General features: G+C 41.6%; 1 protein-coding gene and 1 long non-coding RNA gene across 6 annotated transcripts in view; both read left to right on the forward strand.

The window, feature by feature from the left end:
- The window catches only part of LOC148315794 (uncharacterized), a 44,223-nt gene extending 20,206 nt beyond the window's left edge, over nt 1-24,017 (forward strand). Inside the window, exons 1-8 of one of the 5 annotated variants that reach the window (XM_088287335.1) lie at nt 8,723-8,776; nt 9,437-9,556; nt 10,164-10,327; nt 10,670-10,858; nt 11,799-12,051; nt 13,133-13,228; nt 14,286-14,438; nt 14,546-15,284. In XM_088287335.1, the coding sequence (XP_088143461.1) occupies nt 11,974-12,051; nt 13,133-13,228; nt 14,286-14,438; nt 14,546-14,563 (345 nt within the window). In that variant the 5' untranslated portion in view covers nt 8,723-8,776; nt 9,437-9,556; nt 10,164-10,327; nt 10,670-10,858; nt 11,799-11,973 and the 3' untranslated portion in view covers nt 14,564-15,284. Of the gene's footprint in view, nt 1-8,722; nt 8,777-9,436; nt 9,557-10,163; nt 10,328-10,669; nt 10,859-11,798; nt 12,052-13,132; nt 13,229-14,285; nt 14,439-14,545; nt 15,285-21,765; nt 21,867-21,959; nt 22,003-23,579 lie in introns of those variants that run through there. The other 4 variants (XM_088287334.1, XM_088287336.1, XM_088287337.1 and 1 more) reach the window with 4 other exon arrangements.
- Nucleotides 15,908-17,207, forward strand: LOC148315795 (uncharacterized). Its single transcript, XR_015840571.1, has 3 exons — nt 15,908-16,238; nt 16,805-16,858; nt 16,948-17,207. It is a non-coding gene; the product is annotated as an uncharacterized LOC148315795 (long non-coding RNA).
- Nucleotides 24,018-26,255: the final 2,238 nt, after the last annotated feature.

The following is a 26,255-nucleotide window of genomic DNA, read 5'->3' on the forward strand; positions in this document are numbered from 1 at the left end:
AGAGTTCAGAATGGTGATGGCTCTCGGAAAGAAAATGTTTTTCAGTCTATTAGTCTTTGATTTGATGCACCTGTAGTGCCTGCCAACAAATTTACTTCAAACATTGACGAGGCTTTGAAAACAAAAGCTGCTCTAACTTTAACTACAAGCAAATTCCTCTTGAAGATTCCTCACGTTATTTCTCGGAAATATTTCACATTTCCAACGTGCCAGTACCCCAACGTTGTCCGGGTGGCGAGGGCCCTTTATAGCTGCTCGCAGCTCTAGTTTTTAATTAATTTTTTAAAATCAATGGTGATGACAGTGAAATATGTCTGGTCTGGTATCATGATAGCTGGAGGATATTTTGTCATGATATTTTAGTCAGGCGTGATAACAGTGATGTATGCTGATTTCAGGCTACTTTTATTTTGAAATGCCGTATCACATTTTGGTGGGACCGCAATTGATGGACAACTGGGGTTGTCTAGTGTCCCCCAAAATGGGTCTGATATCACGATAGCTCGAGGGTATTTTGAAATGATTATTTTAAAATCAGTGTTGATGACAATGAAATGTGCATATTTCAGGTGTTTTTTTTTTTATTGTGAAATTACACCAGATTTTGATGGGACCACTTTTGATGAACAGCTGGGGTCGTCGAGTGTCCAACAAAACTAGTCTGGTATTACGACAGCTCCAGCTCTTTTATTTTAAAATGCCTCCTTACATTTTGATGGGACTACTTTTGGTGGAAAGCTGTGTTGTCTAGTGTCCTCCAAACCTGGTTTGGTATTACCATAGCTAGAGGATATTTTTTAATGAAATTTTAAAGTCAGGCATGATGACAGTGAAATGTGCAGATTTCAGGCAACTTTTAGTTTGAAATTACAAATTAGATTTCAATGGGACCACTTTTTATGGACAGCTGGGGTAGTCTCGTGTCCCACAAAACTGGTCTGGTATCACGAAAGCTCGAGCTATGTTTTTTTTTAACTCAGTGGTGATGACCGTGAAATAAGCGAATTTCAGGCTACTTTTATTTTGAAGTGCCACATCACATTTTGATGTGACCACTTTTGGTGGACAGCTGGTGTGGTCTAGTATCCCCAGTCCTGGTTTGGTATCACGATAGTTTGAGGATATTTTTTAAAGATTTTTCTTTTAAATCAGTGTTGATCACAGTGCATATTTCAGGTGATTTTTTTATTTTGAAATGCCACATCAAATTTTGAAGTGACCACTTTTTGTGGACAACTGGGGTGGTCTGGTGTCCCGCAGAACTCGTCTGGTATCACGATAGCTTGAGGATTTTGTAATGATTTTAATTTTTTTAATCATTGGTGACGACAGACAAATAAGCAAATTTTCACGCTTTTATTTTTAAATATCCAATCAGATTTTGATGGGACCACATTTGTTTTTCCGGTTCCGTCGCCACGCGAGTGGCTACCTGCTAGAGCAGCACGGCTCACTATTTGAGCCTTTTTCGCGTGTTTTTCCCTTTACCCAGTTTTATTTATTTTACCTCATCGCAGCAATGGACATCCAAATTGCGGTGGTTTTATTGCTGCTGAGGGCTGTTTTTTGCGTGATCGTGTCCGGAGATGTCACTGGGAGCTACGGATCAATCGTTTACACAAGAGATCAGCTGTTAGCACTTCGTGCTAACCCCGTGCCGACTCCCGGAGCGAGACCCGATATCCCCCACGAGTTGAGGAGGAAGAGACGGGGGATGTCGCGCGGGGGCGAAACGCCAGGCAAAGAGGAGGCGTGACCACCCCGTCCTCCCGTCCGTTTTTATGGGAAATGTTAGATACCTTCCCAAGAAAATGGACGAGCTAACAGCGCTAACGCGGCACGAGAGGAACTTCCAATGAGCTAGCTTGCTGATGTTCACGGATTCATGGCTAACAGAGCTAACGCCGGACACCGTTGTGGAATTTGACGGCTTCCAAATACTACTTGCGGACAGGACACTGGAAAGCGGTAAGAGGAAAGAGGAGGGCTGGCTGTGTTTGTTAATGATAGATAGTGTAACCCTAGGCACATCACAGCTAAGGAGCAACTTTCCAGTCGGGACAATGAGCTGCTAGCTGTTAGCATGCGTCCATACTTGACAAGCATCGCGAGTTAACAAGGACGCGCACGTAACAGGTGCGTGAGTAAACTGCTTAAAACTTTGATCGTCATTCGGCTGACCTGCAAATTGAGACGCTACAGTCAGTTTGACGTTTTTGTTTGCTTCATTGTGGATTGACATGGAGGAACAAGACAGTGGAAAGCGGACATTAAAAATGACGGAGAAAAGCTGTAGAAGATCACAAGCCTAAACGGATGCAGGCACGCAGCTGCAAATTTGCTCAATTGACCTCCATGCAACGTCAAATTGAACAATTGATGGAGGATGATGCAAATGTTGACGCTGTAAAAAACTGAGGTTCGTGTTTGCTTTAGCGGCATGGAGCAAGAATTTGTGGACCTCAATTCCGGTCTGCAAAATTTAAAGACTGAAGAGGATTTTGCCGATGACCAAAATAACTGGTTTGATCCAAAAAATGTAATTAATGGAAATGTGAGCAATGGAAGAAGGACGTTTTGAAACGTGCAGAGGAAGGATGCAATAAACAAATATCACCTGCTGATAGTAGATCTGCATCAACTAACTACACCCATAGAAGTAGAAGTAAAGAATCTAACAGACAGAAGCTCACTTCTGTCAACGTCTTCAATTAAATTAAAGGCTCAAATGGAACGAGCATGTTTAAAGGCAAAGGCTGCTGATTTACAACAAAGGTTGGCACTTGAGCAAGAAGAAGCTGCAATTAAAGCAAAGAAGGAAATGCATGCAATGCAAACGGCACTCCCTGAGTCTGATGCTAAATTGGATGTCTTGAGAAGATATGAAAATACCCAGGAGGATGGTATCCACATTCCTGATGAGTGTGTTACAATTTAAACAAGGAAAAACATTCAATTACCATCACAGCCTATCAGAGCAACAAGCAGTGTTGACCTGAAATGCTCCCACTTCGACTATTCCAATGGCTAGATTTCCACATCAGACAGAAAGTAGAGAACAACAGGGACATGTGCTTGATGGCCTTTGCCACGCAATCTCACAGCAAGCCAGTGTCGCAGAATACTTAGCAAAGAGTCAAAAAGCATCGCTTCTTCCCGAACTTTCCATTCCTACGTTTTACAGGCGACCCTCTGCATTATAAAACCTGTATAGGTGCCATTGAACATGGGATTGAAGGCCGTACAAGTGATAACCGTGATCATCTTCAATTTTAGCTGCAGTATACTAGTGAACAACCACATGAGTTGGTGAAGAGCTGCATCCATATGGAACCTCTGACAGGATATACCAAAGCAAAACAAATCTTGAAGGAGTTTTATGGTGATGACTTCATGATAGCAGAAGCATATTTAAAGGAAGCCATGGATTGGCCAACAATCAAGTCTGAAGATGGTGTTGCACTTCAGTCTTTCACATTATTCCTTATGGGCTGTTCGAACATAATGGCAGATGTTAATTACATGGAGGACTTGGACAACATGGCTAATATAAAGGCATTGGCAAACAAACTTCCATACAGACTTATAGAATCTTGGAGAAAATTTGCCTGCAATCTCCAAGAAAGAACAAATAGAAGAGTGAAGTTTAAGGATTTTGTTGACTTTGTTGACAAGCACGAAAGATTTCTATAAAACAGAAAACAAAATCACAACACACAGAAACAACAAAATCAAAGAAAGTCTTCACAACAGTCATTGTGCCCGCCAAGATGGAAAACAACAAAACCACCACGCCAAAGGCAGAACCTGTTTCAGTGGATGCTATTGCCAAACCATGTGCTAATTGTAATGGAGAGCAACACAGTCTCACAATTGGTAAGGAATTTAGGAGAAAGCATCACAAGGATAAGATTGACTTCTTGAGGAGCAAGGGTCTGTGTTTTGCATGTTTGATGCACGGTCGCATTAGCAGTTGCTGGAAACAAAAGCTTCAATGTCAAGAATGCTCTAGACTGCATCCTACAGCACTACACATTGTCCATAAACTTCTGCAAAGAAACAGCCTAAGACGATTGTGAATAGCAGTACCTATTAAGCGCCCTCGTACAAACAACAGAAACCTGGGGTGTCACTTGGGCCTGTAAATAGGACTGCATCCTTTCAATAATTCCGGTATGGGTCAAGGCACAAAAAGGAACCAAGACAGTGGCGACTTACTGTCCGGTTTAAAAATGCCCTGACGCCTTTTTTAGACTGAAATAACTTACTAAAGTTTTCGTTTTGTGCCATTCAGAATGGGAGAGGGAGCCAGGAGGTGAAACAGCCGTCTTGCCAGTTCAATCCCGCACACCCTCTGACTCTCACCCTCCGTTCTGCCTTTTTATTGAAACTAACTCATCAATAACTAATCACCAGAAGACAGAAAAGCATCAACAACTAATCACCAAGAGACAGAAAACATCAATAACTCACGGTATAAAGGTCAGTTTAACTAAAGCATCAATAACTAATCACCAGGGACTCCAGCAGGCAGAAAATCATAACCCAAGGTCAGTTTAACTAAACACATCTTCAGGATACGGTGTCTGTGTGTGTGTGTGTTAAAATAACAAGTAAGTGTCTCTGTGTGTGTTCAACATTAATGAGTGTATAAAAACATGATTATGAATACACAAACTGATTACCTATCCTCAGCCCATCTTACATTTCCCCCCTGTTGTGGATTTAAAAATCATGTCCTTACGGCTTTAAGACAGATCATCATAATGAAATCATACAACAGTGTGATCATCAGTGGAGGAGCGAAAACCTCACATTAGGGAAAAATTCCCCTCCTCCCTTCCGGCGTAGAATGAGATCCTCATAATTTGATGACCATCAGGGAATAAAACTTGTCCCTGGGGTGACTTGGTGGAGGCCCTTGCCTCGTTGTAGGAGAGATAAGATAAGATAAGATAAGATAAGATGTCCTTTATTAGTCCCACAATGGGGAAATTTGAGGTGTTACAGCAGCAAAGATATAGATCACACAGAGTCGGCGGCGTAATGTAGCCGTTAATGTATAACATTAGCAGCAGACATTCAGAAAAAGCATGCAAATATACACAGTATAAACGTATCTAAGTGTAAGGAAACACTCCTAATGTTTGTCCATTATACGGAGGGGGAAACGCTGTAATGATAAAAACTACTGAATGATTGAAAATACTGCAATCATAAAAATATTGCAATGATAAAAGTACTGTAATGGTAAGAGTACTGAAATGATAGAAAAGTACTGCATGATAGAAAATACTGCAATGGTAAAAGTACTGTAATAGTAAAAGTACTGCAACGATAGAAAAATACTGCAATGATGAAAGTACTGCAATGGTAAAAGTACTGCAATGGTAAAAGTACTGTAATAGTAAAAGTACCGCAATGATAGAAAAATACTGCAATGATAAAAGTACTGCAATGATAAAAGTACTGTAATAGTGAACATCCTGCAGTGGTAGAAATACTACAGTGATAGAAGTATTGTAATAAGAATACTGTAATGGTAAACAAAATACATCATTGGTCAATATTTAAGTACACCCTTGGCTGAAAGTACAGTAGTAGTTAATATTGCATCCTAGGACTGCACAATTGCACTAATGCCCTCCCGTTTGTAGGCCTGACCCAATGTTCTTGTTAAAAAGTCTGACAGCAGTTGGCAGGAAGGAGCGGCGAAATCTCTCTTTGGTACAGCGAGGGTGTAAAAGTCTGTCACTGAAGGAGCTGTAAAGTGTTCTCAGAGTGTCATTGAATGGGTGGGCTGGTTTGTCCAGCATTGATGACAGTTTTGCCGTCATCCTTCTGCCCCCCACTGAGTCCACAGAGTCCAGGGAGCAGCCCAGGACAGAGCTGGCCCTCCTCACCAGTTTGTCCAGTCTCTTTTTGTCTCGGCCCGAGATGCCTCCTGCCCAGGAGACCACTCCATAGAAGATGACTGATGAAACCACCGAGTCATAGAAGTTCCTGAGGAGTGTTCCCCGAACGCCAAAGGACCTCAGCCGCCTGAGTAGGAAGAGTCTGCTCTGACCCTTCCTATAGAGAGCGTCTGTGTTGTCGCTCCAGTCCAGTTTATTGTTCAGATGAACACCCAGGTACTTGTAAGTTGAGACCCTCTCAACGTCTGTTCCCTGGATATTCACTGGTGCAGGTGGAGAGTGCCGACGCTTGCGGAAATCCACCACCAGCTCTTTGGATTTCCCAGCGTTGATTTGGAGGCGGTTCTGCTGACACCAGTCCACGAACCCCTGCGTAACCCCTCTGTACTCCCGATCGTCATCGTCAGTGATGAGGCCGACAATCGCAGAGTCATCAGAGAACTTCTGCAGGTGACAGGTTGTGGAATTGTATTTGTAGTCCGAGGTGTAGAGGGTGAACAGGAAGGGAGCCAGCACAGTTCCCTGCGGCGCTCCCGTGCTGCAGAGGAGCACGTCAGACACACAGTCCTGTGTTCTCACGTACTGTGGCCGGTTTGTGAGGTAGTTGTGAATCCATGTGATGAGGTGGTGGGCCACTCCCGCCTGCTCCAGCTTGTCTCCCAATAAGGCGGGCTGGATGGTGTTGAAAGCACTTGAGAAATCAAAGAACATGATCCTCACCGTGCCCCCCGCCTTCTCCAGGTGGAAGAGTGAAGTGTGGAGCAGGTAGATGATGGCATCATCCACACTGATGCCAGGCTGGTATGCAAATTGGAGTGGGTCCATTGAGGAGCTGACCAGGGGGCGCAGATGGACGAGGACCAGTCTCTCCAGGGTCTTCATCAGATGAGACGTCAGCGCCACTGGTCTGAAGTTGTTGAGCTCCTTCGGATGGGGTGTCTTTGGAACCGGAACCAGGCAGGATGTTTTCCACAGCTGGGGGACTCTGCCCAGCTTCAAGCTCAGGTTGAACATGTGCTGGACGATTCCACACAGCTGGTCTGCGCAGGATTTGAGGAGCTGGGAGCTGGTCCCATCTGGGCCTGCCGCCTTCCTCGCCTTCATCTTCCTCAGCTGGTTCTTCACCTGAGATGTTGTGAGGAACAAGGCTGAGCAGGAGGAAGTGGTGGTTGTCTGATGAGGCTGGGAACTGGAGCCTGTGGAGAGAGAGAGGGGCGAGAGAGGGGGAGAGAGGGTCTTGTTCGCAGTGGCAGGAGGGGTGGGTGGGGGCTGCATCAGGGAAGCCTGAGCGGGGTCAGACATTTGATCAAACCTATTGAAAAATAGGTTCAACTCATTTGCCCACTGAAGCCCCCCCCCCTTCTGGGTCTTACCTGCTTGTCCGTGGCCTGAGATGGTCTTCAGGCCCCTCCAGACATCCCTGGCATTGTTCCGCTGCAGTTGTTCTTCCATCCGCATCCTGTAGGACAGCCGTCCTTACCTCCCGGATCTTCGTGTATGGTGTGTGTGTGTGTGCACGTGTGAGGACAGGGGCAAGAAGTCCATGTGTTTTTACGTTTCAGTGTCCAGTTTGAGTTCGTCATTCTCAACATTAATCAGGTTGTAATGGTACATTTGGGCAACAAACCTACGATTAACCATCGTCTTTGTCATAAAAATAATGCAACATGAACAGACTACACATAACAAAATGAAAACTATAATTATCCCTATATATTGTTTTTTAAATTCTTCATAGTGGTCATAACATCAATAATTGTTTCATTTTTATTAAAAATTTAAATGCAGTAATGTACTCCAATCAAGGCTGATATTCCTTTATGTACGTCATTAATTTCCAAACAATATCTAATCTTTTTGTTCTGTGGCTTCAACATATTTATCATCTCATCAATATTAGCACCACAGAGTACTGAGTTTCGAGATCCTCACAATAGTCGTTCTCAAAATGATATTTTATTTTTATCAATTTAGCTTTGTTAAGGTAAGATATTTTATTGACAATCTAACATTAATATGCAAAGAACATGTACATTAGTACGAAATGTAAAAGAAAATTGTGGTGGGGGGGTGTGAATTGTTTTCTTCTTGGTAGGGGGGGCATGACAGGAAATAATTGAGAACCACTGGTCTCGTCACACACCAGCTCGGGTTCATTCCCTACCAGAGAAATGACATTCCATGTCCCCAGAGCTAGGCGCTTTATGTTGTCGGGGATTGGACTGCCTTTGACTGCCTCCTAGCTCAAAGGAAACCCAAATTCTTTGGTCCCGCCCACTGGTAGTGAGCCGAAGCCCTTGTATTAAATAATAAATAAATACATAAAATAAAAAAATTAATAAATTTAAAAAACGGACCGATCCACTGCTTGGGTTAGTTTGACCCACCTTGAGATCCGTTCCCACTCAGTGACAGTGTCTACAAGCCACTGCCACCAGGCCAGTGAACCCAACGTCCAGGCAGTGACAAAAAACGTGATCAAATTACATTGCTCATCATAAGGTGTTTGTGAGACGCTCTTTGTATGTTTCCTCAATTAAGACCTGTTTTCCATTGGTGTATTTGAAAAAAGTGGTGAACCTGTTAAATTCACTACAAAACGTTAAGAAGATGAAAGTAATGTTTGAAGGAATATTATTTTTCTATCGACGTGCCGGCGGGCGGGCACAGATAGAGAGTGATAAAGCAGCACCACCCGCGCGGGGCGTGCTGACGAAAAGGCAAGCGCTCCTCCTCTCATCGCGTCCTTATTAAGACAGAAAAAAGACGCTGTTGAATTTGACCTATTCGCAGTTCGAGCAGGTGCTTAACGCTGGAGAATATCACCACTTCGAAGTTCGAACTGCTGTTGAAACGGAGAGGTAAGTGTTTTTCGTTGGTTTTTTTTCAAAACATGCGTCGAGTGCATTTGTTCATAGTTAGAGATAGTTGTGTGGAAAACACTATACAAAGTAGCACCATGGATGTGGGCCTACAACACTGGCCTAGCAAACATGTGCTCCTACATCGACATAATTGACGAGCTCCAGTTAAGCATTGAATAATTATAAAACGTCATGGTGCTTTTACTCATTTAAAGAACTAAACCGACGCGTATTGTCATCCGGTGGTCAGGTTTGCATTGAATGTGAGCACGAGGGACGCTAGCTTGTTGCGTTAGCTTTGCGGAGCTAACAGCTTGCACTTTTGTTATAGAACCACAGAATGCAAGTACCATGATAATTTCTGTCATTAATTTTTGTGTAAGACACGATGTTCACTGGTTAATTACATGATTCTTAAAGCAAAGGTTACTGTGAATGCAATTTTGGTAAGATTTTTGTAGTCGCACTGCATAAATCTGTCTGTGTCTGTTGTTTAAACTTCAATATAAACTATTATGGTTGAAATCGTTAATTGGGATGGAGGAATTGATATTTTTTTAATTTATAATTTATTTTTCTTACACTGATATTGTTAAAACTCCATTTAGCCCATAGTATTAATAATTCTCAACACAATACTGTCTTTTTTCTTTATAGAATAAACAATGCCTTCCCTGAGATGCAGGAAGTCCCCAAAGCAGGATACTATTGAACATGCAGTCAAGGGTCTGGACAAGACTGCAGAGTTAGAAGCGAAGTATATAAACTAATTTAAAGGTATGATGTTAACGCTTTTGCTAAGATATATTATTGTTTTCTGATAACCAAGCTGACATCGTTTTTTAAGTGGTTATTTTACATTAAGAGTGTCTTGACCTTTTCTTTTGCCACTTTTGTCAGTTTCAAGTTATTTCAGTGAGTGTGAAACCTGATGGTAGGAGTTCTATCTAAATTAAGGCTGTACTTGATGACGCCCTCCGGCATTTTTATACCACAATAGACCGGTGAACAAGTCCGATATTGATAGTCTAGTGTAAAGCACGTAATACGTCACAGAGATCACGTGACGCGATCCAATATGACTGTGTACAGTGTATGTCATTGTTTTGAAACTAAATAATCTTAAAGTTTTTTTTTTACGTAACCAGGTGCAATTGACATTTGTACTTTCAGTCCTAATACATACTGGCTAATGCAATGCTGGAAAATGAATTTTGGCTGGTCTGTTCCTTTAAAATCATAAAGAAGGGCTCTGCTCTATCCCTCACAAGAAGCAATGTTTCAAACCACCCTACATTAGTATAGTGGCCCAAATGAATATGATGACTCCTTATTTGTGTGCTTAAAAATATGACGAAGCTAACTTGATTTCCCTGTTAACTAGGTCGAGGAGTATTTACCAAGGCCCCTTTCAGGAAAGACGACTTTATTCTTTATTATGGAGTACAGAGGAAAATTGATAGATTCTGATGAATCTCAACGCAGGAAGATGGATGGAAGAGGCACTGTCTTTTTGTTTGACTTCCGCCGGCAAGAAAAAACTTGGAGGTGAGGCAAAGATTGAGATGTTATCTTATTTTTGTTTTTATTTAAAAAAATAAACACATACTCATCCCATAAGTGTTAGGGGAAAAATCATTCTCTAAGCAAAAATGTATAATTACTTTTATTCATGCGTTGAATCTGTACAAATGAAAATATAGATCATGAAGTCTCAAAGACAAGCTGTTAATAGGGTCTGATTCCAATAGAAATTTCTTGTATGATTTGATTTAGATTTAAAAATTGTGGATTTCCTATTTTTATGTTTTGTGTACACAAGATTGTCTCAAAGATTAATTTCTGACATTGATTGAATAATTGTTTTTTTTTTTTTTAATCTATTTTAAGTGTTGATGCAGCTCAAGAAGATGGCAGTCTGGGAAGACTGGTTAATGATGACCACATGCACCCCAACTGTAAAATGAAGAAGATGACAACAGAGGACAGACCACACCTCTGTCTGTTTGCGCTCCGAGACATTGATGTTGGCGAAGAAATAACTTAAGACTATGGACCAGCTGGCCTTGGAGAACACAGGTTTGTAAGATGCATCTTTAAGTACAATAACAGAGCCCACTTGTGGTGTTCTGGTGATGTAGTTTCCAATTAGTTTGGCAATCTAATAAATGTATGTGAAGTTTCTATGGAAGTTGAACATGATGACTGACTGGGGGAGTTCTCCATTGTCCACTATCTGTAATTCAAATTTGTGGGTCTGAGTCAAAGTTTGGCTCTGCAGGAACAACGAACTGGTCAGGGAGTGACAGTATTACAAAGTTCTGCGTTACTCCTTTCTGGGCGGTGGCCCTGTTAGGCCATCATATGCCATATTGCAAATATCCCCATTGTGGGACTAATTAAGGACATCTTTATGTTGTGGTTTCCCTACCAGAACCAGCACCAACCCTGTATATTCATGATATAAAACACTGTTTCAATTTGATATTTAGCCTTTCTATACTGTAAAAATAGAAGACCCCAGGCTTTCCTGCGCTCCCTTGCCCAATTGGTGGTGTTCAGGAGACAACCTGGGACTGAAATATCAGTCACAACCAGTGTTGTTTTCGTCACTGATGACTATGACGAAAATACTTCGTTAACGCCCCTTTTTTAATGACGATGACAAGCTATACGAGGTTCTTTTATGACGAAAACATGACGTGATGTACATGAATTTTTTTCGTTGACTAGACAAAATTGTTAGCATGTGGTTCATAAATTATTTTATGTTGCTTTTAGTGAAATAAAGCCACAACAGTTGCCCAACAAAATGTTTTGCTTCTCTGCTTATTTTGGAGTAGTGAGTATTGATTCCACTGTTGCCACTTTTTTCTGTTTGTAATGAAGAATCCTTAGTAGTCCATCCAAAAGTCTTTGTTATTGGGTGGAAACCTTGAATGCCTTGTTTTAACTCAAATGGACTTAAACCCATCCATCCATCCATCCATCCGTTATCTGTACCGCTTCTCCTCACTAGGGTCGCGGGGGGTGTTGGAGCCTATCCCAGCTGTCTTCGGCAGTAGGCGAGGTACACCCTGAATTGGTGTCCAGCCAATCGCAGGACATGCATAGACGAACAACCATCCACGCTCACACTCATGCCTCGGGGCAATTAGAGTGTCCAAGTAACTTGCCATGCATGTTTTAAGAATATGGGAGGAAACCGGATTACCCAGAGGAAACCCACGCAGGAAGGCCGGAGCCAGAATCGTACCTACGACCTCAATATTGTGAGGCCATCATGCTAACCAGTTGGGCCACCGTGCCGCTTGGACTAAAACCTTTGTGAATAAATTGACGAAAACTAGGGTAAAACTTTTTTTGCGTTTCCGTCGATTAAAACTGGACTAAAACCCTTTTTTTAGTTTTCGTTGACTAAAACTGGACTAAAACTATAACGAATTGGGATGACTAAATGTGATGTAAACAAATCAGCACTTTGTCCAAATGACTTGGACAAAATCTAAAATGCCTGCCAAAAACAACACTGGTCACAACACGTGTCTACAGAAGATTAATTGGCATGGGCGAAATTAATTAGTTTTATTTCATTCATGAGCTTATGTTTTGTTTTGGGTGGCTAAGGCTTAAAATGTGTAAAAATCTAATCCAACCTCAAATATAATTAATTCAATAAATTTATGATGCTACTAAAACATCGAAGCAGCCTCCTCCAGGCTTTACAGACTCAGAAATGGAGGTATGCGTATCGTGTGCTCATCCTGTCGTGTCTCGAGATGTTAAAATTGCAGTTAGATAGACGTGTGCTGATTAGACAAGACTTCTAATATATCTGGTGTCACAGGATATTTGTCAGTGAATGTGTATGTCTGGTTTGAGGCTCACTCAGCTTTTTCTTGTGTTGTGGGGTCCAGTTGAGTTGAATTGCGAGTCAGGTATGTTGGCCATCTGACACCCAACTGTCAGGTTTGCGTTCGTGGGGACCCCGTAGAGCCATTTTTATTGTTGACATAAATCATAGCTAATCATCTTTTCCTTCATTATCATATGAAATACAGTTAGGAGTTGTATGTGCCTTTACTATGTTATAATCTTAGAACCTACCAGCCACTACAGCTGTCCGACAAGAAGACTTTTGGCTGTCCTGTGCTCCATTGCGGCCCTGGTGGCGTTCAAAAGACAACCTGTGACTGAAATATCAGTCACAACATATCTCTACTGAAGATTAATTGTCATGCGCTAAAGTAATTGGTTTTGTTTCATTCGTGAACTTGTTCGTTAAAATGTGTAAAATTCTGATCCATTTTCTTTTTTTGAATTCATTAAATTAATATTCAACTTGTTCATTAGGATGGAGGACAACCGACAATGACTGAATCGGCTGAGGTTGATGCCACCAGAACATCGAAGCAGCCTTCTCAAGGTTTGACAGACTCTGAAAAGGAGGTATGCGTATCATGTGGTCATCCTGTCGTGTCTTGAGATGTTAAAATTACAGTTAGATAGACCTGTGCTGGTTGGACAAGTTTTCTAATATATCTGGACATAAATCGTAGCTAATAATATTTTCCCTCATCATCATATGATATACAGTTATGCGTAGTGTATGTCTTTACTATGTTACAATCTAAGAACCTACCAGCCACTACAGTTCTCTCATTGGGAGACTTAAGCTTTCGTCAGGCTGTCGACTGCTGCATTGCCCTCTTATTGGCTTTAAGTACACAACCTGTAACTGAATTATCTGTCAGAACAGAACCTATGTGTCCACAGCAGGTGATTTGGCATGTGGATTCTTCAGATTTTTAGAAAATAGGTAAAATTGTGATCAAAAGTTTAAAATGTATAAAATTCTGGTATAGTTTGCAATAGTATATCTATTAAATCATTTCAAAACTTCTTAACAAGGATGGAGAACATTGGCTGTGACCGAATTGGTTGAGGTTTACATTACCAGGACCATTGAGCAGCCTCCTCGGGATCTACAAATTTAGGAATGAAGATATGCATCCCATGTTACAATCCTGTTATGGCCCGAGGTTTTGAAGTTGCAGTTACATATTGGGCTGGGCGATATGGCTGATAAGTACATAGCGATATAAGTATTTCATATGGGTCCATCGATACACATTGAATTCTTTTTTCGTATTATTTTATTCATTATTTTTTTTATTTTCCAATATTTTCACTGCCCTGTTAAAAAAACATTTAATGTAGTTTTCCTCCCGGGAGCTTTTTGTTACGGTCAATTAAGTGTTTTTGTTAAATATAGCTGCGTAGAATAATTATATGCATTATTATCGTACCACAATGTTTTGGTTTTGCAAATAATTTCCTAAAATCATTCTAATTTTATGACATTATTTTGTCATAATATCATTCATCAATATTTTAGTTTTTTTTTTTTTTCAAATAGAATTAAGACCTTTTTCTGTGCAGATTCCTCTGGGGATTAAGTATTTAATGGGTTCTCAATTTTCTCTTGGACTCTGATGCAACCCAGTCTCCTCCCTTGGACAAAAAATATGGGCTGAATCTTCCTTGGAATAACGACACAGATTCTGACGAATCATTGTCAAATCCTGCCCCTGAACTTTGTGCCTCAGACCCAGACCATATTACTATCCCAAGGCTCAGGAGGACCAAAAGTATACAGGTAAACAACCCATATAGATTTCAGGGAATCTTACAAGCAAATTGCATATATTTTATTGGTCTCCTGCCTTCTATCCTTTATATTTCGTTGTTGTTGTTGTTTTTTAGATTAAAAAAACAGGCTGACTTTGGAATGGAGAAGCATTATTACTCCAACTCAGATGACGGTGGAGATGAATATATTCCGGATACAAGTGAGGCCTCTGATTCAGACGGAAGTGAATCTTTGAAAATTGTGGACCCTCTCTTGAAGTCTAAGAATGCCTTCAGAGATTTTTCTCCCACACCACGAATCTCAAAAGCCACCTCAACGCAGGTTGTTAATCAAGGGCGTTCACCCGTTCGGAGGAGTAGCAGCACTGGTGTGATTCTTGAATTCTATGGCTCTTCAAATATTTGTGCAGTTTAACACAAATCATCCAAAATAGAATTCAAGCACATCTGTGACAGAAATTCAAATTCAGAAGTCAAAGAGAGAGAACAAAAAAAAAATCTAATGCTGCGCTTCTTCCGAAGACATATACTGTAAACAGTAAATGTATGTTAGGACAATCTTGAAAAAAGTATTAGAACACCCTTTACTTTTATTTCTTGTTAATTTTATTAACCAAAATATGTCCATTTTTATTACAGATTAATGAATACAAAATTAAAACTCTAATCAGCTACTTTTTAATCGTTATATTTGTATAAACAAATGTTATACATCTGTGTGTTAACTTATACAAGAAATGACGGAAAAGCAAGGGTGGTTTAGTATTTTTTTATCGTATATAGTCTGTATAATATCTTTAACCTATGCTGATGCTGTTTAATACTGATTTAAATAATAATAATAATGTCATAATCTGTTGGTTTTACATGAACAAAACCTTTCAAGCACTTTTTAAAATTCTAAATACTACCTCTTGTCAGTAAGTTGGTTCACAGCACTGCCTTGGAGTGAAAGTGTGTAGTGCTGAGACAGTCGGTATGTGCTGAGTCGTCTGACGTTTGTGTGACTGGTACCCAGGAAGGTAGCAAAACCAGGCAGTGTGTATGTCGTACCCAGGAAGGCAGAGAAACCAAGCAATATGTATGTGGTACCCACGAAGGCAGAGAAACTAAGCAGTGTGTATGTGGTACCCGGGAAGGTAGCAAAACCAGGGAGTGTGCATAGATACAGACCCCAAAAGTGATTAAAACCAAATAAAGTCCCCAGAAGATCATCTGTAGTCAGGTGAAGGACCCTGTACTTTGTTCAACTCATTTACTCCCTTAGACGTACAAAGACGTCTTTTAATGCAATGGCGCCCTCTACCAAAGACGTATAAGTACGTTTCCTGTCTTTTTTACGTCATAGTGTACATAAGGGTCTGATGCAACCTCTGACTGAGAATCAGCCTTGTCCGCATTGTGAATCATGTAAAAATCACCCAGCAGGGGGCAGAGGTGCAAAAGATCCGCCTTGAATCTGCGCCAGAGGTACAAATGGGGGGGCGGGATCCTGGGGTAGACTTATAAGTGTGGAGAGCAGCGTGGGTAGCAGCAGCATCGGCAGCACTAGCAGCAGTCGCATTAGTAGCGTTAGCAATGAAATCCTCCAAGCAAATGACGATCGAGGAATGCTTTTTTTTTAAAAAAAAGCTTCCTAAAAGCATCAAGGCGATGGAGACGCTTTGGTTGAGAGGATGACGCTTCGTCGTCGTCACAACAAAACGGCGTCTAAAGAGGGTGCGCGTGCCTTGCGGCCTGCATCGCCTGCCTTCGGACAATAGCCAAAGCAGCTGAGAGTCCTCACCAGATCCCCCCGAACGAGGAGGTAAGCGCTCGCAAGTTACCATTGAACATGTGGTTTTACCCCTCATGCTTTTATTGTACATATCATGCATCTTGCGGGCAGAAAATGTCGCGTAAATGTGCAGTTAGACGCGAGCTTGCTCGCTGACTTCCTCATCCGGCCGCCTCTATTGCACAATTACACGCGAGCGTAAGTCCTCGCCGACGAGGAAGTAAACGCTCGCAAGTTACCATTAAACATGTGGTTTTAGCCCTCATGCTTTTATTGTACATATCATGCATCTTGCGGGCAGAAAATGTCGCGTAAATGTGCAGTTAGACGCAAGCTTGCTCGCTGACTTTCTCGTCCGGGCGCCTATTGCACAATTACACGCGAGCGTAAGTCCTCGCCGACGAGGAAGTAAACGCTCGCAAGTTACCATTGAACATGTGGTTTTAGCCCTCATGCTTTTATTGTACATATCATGCATCTTGCGGGCAGAAAATGTCGCGTAAATGTGCAGTTACGCGCGAGCGCATCTCCTCCCCGACGAGGAAACAACAATACTGAATGGTGTGGTAATCATGCATACTTTCTAAAATTCACAGATTGTGCATCCCGCGGCAAGAAAGTTCCTCCTCGTCTTGTTGGTGTAAAGAAAGGTAAATTATAATATGAAACTTCACACGCCAGCAATAAAATGCAGCAATAAATATATATTTCCAATTGTTTGTATTTCTGTAATTTACAGGTTGTGCATCAGGAAGCAGTGGTTCCGGATGGCGTCACACTGGATGGCAACCGAGGAAAATCGACTTTACAGCAACCCCTGGACCACTGAATGCCGCTGCCCATTTGGAGTCTGAGGAGCCAGCTGATTTCCTGCAGCTGTTTCTCACGGATGAGCTTCTGCAGCACATCGCGGATGCCAGCAATCACTTCCCAGACAATTATTTTCACACAAACCCCAGTGGACAAACACAAGCTCGCCTATTTTCCACGGACCAGCAAAGCCAGACCACAACGAAAGTGTCGGGTCTGTTTGTGCAAAGGCAAACGGAGTGAAACAAGAATGTGGTGTGAACTATGTTGTGTGCCCTTGCATCAAGGCAACTGTTTTATTTTATATCACACAAAAAAAAAGTATGTATGACACTGATGTATTTCATTTTTGTACATAGTTCAACAGTTCAGTCGTTTAGTGTTATGTGCAAATAAATTTATTTTATCAAAAACATTTTTTGTGCTTTTTTTTGTTATTTTATAGAAGGCATGCATTATTTAGATGTTAGAGGTGTCATAAAAGCCATAAATAATAGTGTCAAAATTCAAATTATGGTCAAAATGCATCAGTTTACAAAAAGCTCATTTTCTCAGTTTTTTCCCCAGGGATTGGAGTTTTCATGAAATTTAGCTATTTTCAAATGCCGATTGCTCAAGAATGGAAAAAGATAGGAACAAACATTTTTTTCTGTTGAAAGAAGAGAGTCTCATCTTTCTTCGGGTGTGCTCCATGTCTATATAGCATTAGAATACTATATTCTGTGGGCCTTGCAATATTAGTCAAAACCCAGGAAAACGCTGGGATTGAGCGGGTTGCTCCAGTGAAAATGGATGGTATTTAATGAGTTAAGACTGGTTAGGACATCCGGCTCGCAGTCCCAAGGTGCAGGGTTCGATCCCGGGACCCAGCTTTCCTGTGTGGAGGTTGCATTTGTGAGTGAGTTTGAGCGCAGATGGTTGTTCGTCTTTGCGTGCCCTGCGATTGGCTGGCAACCACTTCAGGGTGTGCCCCGCCTACTGTCCGTTGACAGCTGGGTAGGCTCCAGCACGCTATCCTTGTGAGAATAAGCGGATTGGATATTACATGTATGTGTTTATGCCCTAGGCCAGGCGAGGGCAAACTACGGCCCGGGGGCCACATGCGGCCCGTTAAGTTTTAATCCGGGCCGCCGAACTTGAAAAAAATTTAATGAATAAACCTTGTTAATGTTTTATTTTCTAAACACTGTGGTTTTCAAAGACAAATATTATTGTTGGAATGCTTTTATTCACTTTCATTTAAAATTAAATGTATTTTTTTTCTCAGATGAGGTGAGGTTTCCAAAACACTCCATCCATCTGCTCCTGGTCCGGCCCCTCTGTCATATTTTAGAACCCATTGTGGTCCTCCAATCAAAAAGTTTGCCCGCCCCTGCCCTAGGCTTTGTGTCTTTGCTTGGTTGACTGTGTAATGAGTGTATGAATGCATTTCTTTCTACCAGACACCTTGGACTTCCCATGGCAGATTAATAATCTATTTTATCTATCCATCAGGGTCACGAATGTCATTTGATGAGTAGAGAATTTAGAGTCTCCAATTAACCTAATATACATGGATTTGCGCATGGAAACCTGAGAAAAAGCCCTTAGTCCTACTTTTCCATCTGAACCACTTTATCCTCACGAGGGTCACAGCCGTGACATCCCAGCTGACTTCAGAAAGTAAGTGGGCGACGACTCATGATCTCTTGGTTGAATAATATTGTTAGGGGCTCAAAATGGCCCTCTACAATAAAATGGCAGAAGAATATTACATACTCTCTGGCAGAAGAATATTGCGTTTTTTTGTTTTGTCCAATTAACTTAAATAAAACTTGGGAAAATTTAATGATTACATGTAAACCAGCTGGTCTTCCCCATACCAAGCCCTGGCTAAAACTGACTGAAAAATGCATGATGTGTGCCTTTTAAACTCCTCGGCCCATCCACTATGCCAGGGATGGGCAAACTTTTTGATTGGGAGGGGGGGGGCACAATGAGTCCTAAAATACATTTAATTTTAAACGAAAGTGAACAAAAGCATTACAACAATATATATGTCTTTGAAAAACCACAGTATTTAGAAAATAAACCATTAACAAGGCTTATTCATTTAATTTTTTTCAAGTTTGGGGGGCTGGATTGAAACGTTTAACGGGCCACAAGTGGCCCCCGGGCCGTAGTTTGCCCAAGTGCCCTAAGCCAATTGATTCTAAAAAATAACAGTTTTCTTCATCAAAACAACATTTTATGATCAACATAAATGTTAGTGAGTACATAAAGGTATACTCATTCGATCTATCATAACCCCATGCACTTAGACTGTACAAAAAAAAGAAAATTTTTATTTTAAAACCTAGTATTTCGCCATGACGTCACACGCTAGCGTCAAGTGCTTGGCGCTAAAAACCCGGAAGTAACAGCGGCGCTCGGTTTGAAAGTGGAGAGTTGTGCATGGTAGGCGAATTCGGGAGAAATGTTTGTTGAACACGAGGACTGTGGCGTAGAAGATGGTTTAACAGCAATCTAGTGCGCACCCAACCGTGATGGCTGACCAACGAAATAAATGCGGACCGACGGAGTGGACTGACAGGACGTGGAAAACAGGTGTGTGGCATGTGTGCGTGTGCACGAATGTGGGAGCGCGTTCACTATGGTGGCAGCGATCGCAAAGCAGCAGCACCACTCCTTGACAAAAGTATTGTACTTTCTCTGATGTTTTGGGTTTGCTCTGCTTTGGGGTTTGTAGTTCTGGCCACGCAAAAGTAACAAAGCAAGTTCTTGGATGTCTGCTTTTTTCTTGAACTGTTAATTGGTTAACATCGTGGCTCTTATTTTTATCTAATGTATGGAGTTTGGTGGCTATCTATATGCACAACTATATTAGTTGCACTTGAAATTGCATACAGAAAATTTGTATAAATAGGTTACGCTATAAAGTATAACAATATTAACAATCGTTTATTGTTGTTACTGTTTATTTATTTTATTTTGCAATAACTGTGCTCCAAGCTTAGCTGTTGTGCCAGCTGCCAAGTAAAAATATGTAATCTCACTCAATAATAGGAATAAATACTTAACTAACATCTCAATTTTTCGGGTTGGGCTGTGGGGGAGGGGAGGGTGGCTGCCTGACATAAAGCAGACTGTCCTGCACATGCGCAGACCAGCCGAGTGTGTGAAGTGTGCGTAAGTGCAGTACCGGGACCGACCACTAGACAGCGATCCTGAGTAATTTTTCGCACACACATTTCTAGCACACTCGTCTTGTTTTTGTGACCTTCCTGGGAAGCCCTGAAACTTTGACAGGACCTCCCCCTGAGCTTCTTATCACTGAATTCAATGCTCTTTTTTGTGGGGCCCAGATTTTTGGTCCCCACAAAAATTTTGGTCCCCTACAGTGGGTGTGCTGTCCGATGTTGGTCCCCAACATGTAGCTTATACAAACACACACACACACCCCTACTTGTTTTTTTTGACATTGTTGGGCCACCTGAGCAAAACTCACATTGTGGGAACCACCCTTTCTAGTGGTTGTACAGCTCTGAAAAAAATCAGGCAGTGTCCAGGAATTTAGTTAAACACAAAAACCACTTCAAATTACCAATTAATGACCTGGAGGTCAAATGAGTGACTCAAGTGCATGTAATTCAGTCACTGTAGCCCAAAGATTCTCTGGGCCAGTGGATGAACCATTATTCGTCTTGGACAGCATTGAAGCAGGCCGTAGCCTGGTTTCTAAAGCTGAAAGACTTACTGACAGAGTAAAGGAAAATAGAAAGGAGTTAATCACATTAGGTGAAGAAGGCAAGATGAATTTATTCAAGAGAACTGTCAAAGGAAAGTATTTGACCTGCGACGACTTGGATAAAGCAGAAAGAGAACTTGTGAAATACTGTCAAAGGCGAAGTTTCAAAAAAGATTTAGCCATATTTGAAAAACAAAAAAGGGTGAAGAAAAGTAGCCCACTTTACAAGTTCAATATAGTACTTCAAGATGGTGTCATGAGGGTTGGTGGACAGTTGAGCCACGCAGCCATGCCTGAAACAGCAAAACAGCAAGCCATCTTGCCAAGGATTCACATAACACAAAGCTAGTCCTGAGATACATTCATGAGATTACAGCTCACGCTGGAAGGAACCACATGATGGCTAATCTGCATCAACAGTTTTGGATACCTCGAGCTGCTAGAGTCATCAGAAGAGTGCTACCTGACGATCCGCCTTTCAAGAGAATTGGCGTTGATTATTTTGGTCCATTCTAAGTAAGTAGGGTTAGAGGACAAGTAAAGAGATACGGCGTGATTTTTACATGTCTCGCTGTACGAGCCGTACATCTGGAAATTGCATCTTCACGTGACACAGATGCTTGTCTCAACGCAATCCGAAGATTTCTTGTCAGAAGAGGACAAGTGAGAGAGATGTATTCTGATAACGGAACCAACTTTAGATCAGCTGACAGTGAAATGAAGAAATCAATCAAAGAATGGAACACTAAGTAAATCGAGAAACACTTGCTGCAAAAAGGTATTCAGTGGCATAGCAATCCCCCAGCAGGTTCCCACCACGGAGGAAGCTGTGAGCGACTTATTTGGTCTGTGAGAAAAATCCTGAATGTCACTGTAAAAGAACAAATTTCGGGTGAAGAAAGTCAATATACCTTGCTTGGTGAGGCTGAAGCAGTTATAAACAGCAGGCCTATCACAAGGACATCTTCCGACCTCAACGACTTGGAAGCACTCACACCCAACACTCTGTTGTGGCTGAAGGTCAAACCTGAGTTACCTCCTGGAGTCTTCTGTAAAGACGACCAATACGCCCCAATACGTACCTCTGGGAATGAGCTGGTCAGCTCTTTAAAGAGTATTATGTAAGTTGAAATACATTAATCCATTTTTCTTTTTTGGACCATCTTTAACTGTGTAGTGTGTAATGTCTAAAATACAAAATGATCAGATTTTAGGGTGCAGTTGACGACTGTGGCACAGGTCCTCGCTCTACAAGTGCTAATAGTCTTCGGCAAAGAGAAAAATCTGCCATAAGGTACAGAAAACATTGGCATCAGAGTAAATGGATGCATGTTTTTGCAATGTGCGAGGAAACTGGCGAACTCAGAGAAAACTACGCAGGCTTGGGAGAACATGCAAACTCTACACAGGAAGGCCGGAGCCGGAATCGATCCCACAACCTCTGCATTGTGAGACCATCGTGCTCACAAGTCGCCCACCGTGGCGGCCGTCCATTATGAATGCCATCCCACCATCCATTATCTATACGGCTTCTCCTCACAAGGGTTGCGGGGGGTGCTGGAGCCTATCCCAGCTATCTTGGGGCAGTAGGTGGGGTACACCCTAAACTGGTTGCCAGCCAATCGCAGGTCACACAAAGACAAACAACCATCCGCGCTCACACTCACACCAATTTAGGGTGTCCAAACAACCTGCCATGCATGTGTTTGGAATGTGGGAGGAAACCGGAGAACCCACGCAGGCGTGTGGGAAACATGCAAACTCCAAACAGGAAAGCCGGAATCAATCCCGCGACCTCTGCATTGTGAGACCATCGTGCTAACAAGTCGCCCACCATGCATCCCTGCTAAATAAATGATTAATTTTTACATTTTAGTATTTGTAAGCGATCTTGTGTTCATGACAGCATTTTCAACAGTGTGGGTGTTTGTATGAAAGCATTTCACTCGTGTATGGGCATGAGCATGTTTCAGTTGTATTTATGAATAACAATAATTTCACAATTGTGCCTGAGCGCCTTTCACTGGTGTGTATGAGAATGTTTCACCTATGTGTATGAGCGCATTTGACGAGTGTATGAGCAACAACTATTTCACTAGTGTGTATGAGAGCGTTTCACTCGTATGTATGATAGCGTTTCATAAGTATGCATGAGCAACAACAATTTCACTGGTGTGTAAGAGTGCATTTCAGAAGTGTGAAGCGATTCCTGACTTTTGTCCCCAACGGCACCTCATACTCCCCATCTCCCGCTCACTTCTCCTGACCCCATGAGCCATCCCCGTTGCTACTACATGGAGATTTGATGTGTTTTTTTGTTTTTTTTGTTATTAGCTTCTTCAACATCTCTTCTGATTCTCATCTCTTCTCTGGCGCTCGTCTCCGCCTGTCTGATTTGAAGTCGACCTCAGAATTTGCACTATTTTGACATGACTTCTGTGGTAATCACTACTGACATATTGTGTCATTTGCTCAATAATACATTAAAATTATAATAAATAATTAAAATGGGTCCGGTGCCGAGCTCTGGCTTCATATCTTTAAAAGTGGTCTTCTCAAATCTGTTACTAATGGCCTCTAAATCAGTTGTGGTAGAGAAGGGGCAAATTAGACCTTATGGCATCTTAATTTGGTCAAGTCTTGTACCCATTTTCAAGGCCAGCGACTATTGCTTTAGCTATATACAAGAAAAGGATTACTCTGAATATACACAACAACAAATCCCAGATGTCCAACCCAAATGTTGTTTCAAAATAATCCAGTTCAGATGATAAACAAATGTATTGGTATGTTGAGGTCATTATTTCAAATCAAAATATACACTTCTTTTTCAGACAATGGGGAGGATCGAAGAAGTGGAAAAGTTGCAGGAGTAACTTCAAAACAATGCAAAGAGACAGAATCTGGAAGAATGTCAAGTTTGTCCATGTTTATATTTCTGGAATTTAGTGGGCGTGCATCTCGAAATGTTTGGGGATGGTTCGGGCTGCCAGACAAGACTTTCACTGCGAGCGCTGGACCACTGGATGCTGCGGCAAACAGCGGACTTCTTGCAGCTATTTATTACCAACAAGCTACTCCTGCACATCAATGATGCGGATGGCACAGACTGCTTTGCAGACAATTATTTTGAGGCAAAACCAAGAGGTCTGTAAGCACTCTGAAAACAAAGTAAAATATTTGACACCCACGGCAAAAAAAGCCATGCTACAGCATAGGGCTGGGCGATAAACCGAAAATTTACCGTTACCGAAATTTATTACAATGACCGAAATCATTTTGCCCATGTCGGTAAATTCGATGAATAAAAAAAGAAAAGCCTTTTGTCTGCGGCAATGTTCATGCCCCTTTAAGACCGCTACAGCGCCTCTAGTCATGTGACTCCACCCGTCTGTCGCTCTCGTTGCTGGCGATTCAAATCCAGAAGCTTTCTCACCACCCACAACACAACCATGCTGTGCTGAAAGTTCAAAGTGAGAAGCAAGGTTCGACAAGTGACAACAGCCCATGAACGGAGGCGACACCATACGAGAGAACGTCTCAGAGGTGGACGCGATAGCTTAGCACATAGCTAAAGATAAAGCTCCTCTAGTTACGTGGCGCGCACAGGATTTAAACGCTTCATGAAAGCCGTATTTCCCGATATGGACTACATCGGGCCGGGAGCTTAGACATGTCAAGCATTTTGCATCTACATCCGACTTGTGGTCGGGTCGCAACATGGATCCCTGATTGAGCCTAACTGTGCATTACATAGATGACAAGTGGCGACTGCGCAGCAGAGTACTCGAGACGGCACATTTTCCCCGATAATACCCACTTGTTTATTTGGCTTGCATTGACATTTTCTTTCATTTTATTTAGCGTTTTTTTATTTGCCATTATTTACATCATGAGAGCATCTTGGCGCAATCTATTTGCAGAAAAAGATTTCGCAAGAGGTACCCTTTTTCTTTGTGACATTGTTCAAGTCATGCAAAGCAAGCTCAGGGTTCGCGGTTAACCGCTTCCCGATTGCCCGGGGCAAGTGAAATTTGGCCACGGGCAAGGTAAAATTATGGGCAACTTGCCCGACCGGGCAAGCATTTTTTAAAGCAGCCAAATATCTTTAATTTTGACGAAAACGGTGGTGTGATCTGTTTGTGTGCACTGTATGGTGATGGTTTAACCCAGACAACCCCTTATGTTTTGGTATGGTCCATTGGCCTTATCGGGGGCAATGGGCGGGCGCTACGGGGATCAGTTAGTTCAGTGAATGTCGAGTTAAAGTGGACGTCAATAAATCCCGCAGTATTGGAACTCGCTGTCGTAGCATCCTCATTTGAAGTTTGAAAAACACAACAAAAACCTACGATATTTTGGCCGAAAATTGGCGACGAGTTCGTTCAAATCCGAACATTTCGGATTCCTCTGACATGACTAAAATAGCTCGAATATTTTTAAGTAGACAATTCAGTTGTGAGTAAGGAAGGGAGTAATATTTGATTATTGGCTGTTAATTCATTAGCTCCATGATGTGACCTGACATAGTGTCAGTGACTGTGTTCTGTTTATGCTATGAAACTTATGGAGGCAGCACCACAGGCACTGGTCTTAAAGGAATACACAAATTTGCCACACTCATAATTTACTCATGTGATTCCTCAATTAATACGCTCTCCTGGACTTAAAATTGATCATCTGGATTGCTGTAATATCATTTTCCCAATTTAACATGCAGATTTGTTAATTATTAAAACTACAATTAACATTTTCAATAACTGCACAGGATGATACATTTGCTCTTGTGAGTAGGGTTTCATGGTTGACGATGAAAACAAGATTAATTTATGCTTATCAGATTATATGTTTATTTACATTTGTGGCGCACATTTTACAACCATAAACATTTTATTCTTAGAGAAAAAAAATTGTCACTTGCCCAAGTCGGGCAAGTAATTTGGCCACTCGGGCAAGGCAAATTTTAGTGGCACTTGCCCTATGGGCAAGCAGTTTTTAAAGTTAACCGCGAACCCTGCAAGCTATTTGGAATGTTCATACAAATGATTTTTGTACTTTTATTTTTCATTGAAAGTAAAGTGTACCAGTTGGTCAATAAAAAAAACAGTCAATATGCAATTCCTGCATTTATTTTGATTTTAGTCCACGTGGGAATTTATTGTGCATTTATCGTTATCGAGGTAAAATTGCTCGATTTCTCGCGATATTGATTTGAGGTCATATCGCCCAGCCCTTCTACAGCATGTATACAGTGTGAGACGTGTTGTGTTCACTTGCTCCAAGGCAATTGTTTTTAAGTGTATACCACATACCCAACGAATTGTGTAATTTGTATGGCGGGGTGTACACATGCGTTGCAAAAACACATGCACACACTGTCACTCACGCACTTCCGTATATAGTTTATTTCAGCACCTTTTGTCATGCTGTTTTTATTTTATAGAAGGAAAGCATTATTTTGATGTCTGAGCTGTCACAAAAGAAAAAATAGAACTGTTGAAGTCAAGTCA

The sequence above is a fragment of the Idiotropiscis lumnitzeri genome, unplaced genomic scaffold (assembly GCF_059441095.1).
Source record: "Idiotropiscis lumnitzeri isolate Australia: NSW breed Sydney's pygmy pipehorse unplaced genomic scaffold, RoL_Ilum_1.0 HiC_scaffold_38, whole genome shotgun sequence".
Lineage (NCBI taxonomy): Eukaryota > Metazoa > Chordata > Actinopteri > Syngnathiformes > Syngnathidae > Idiotropiscis > Idiotropiscis lumnitzeri.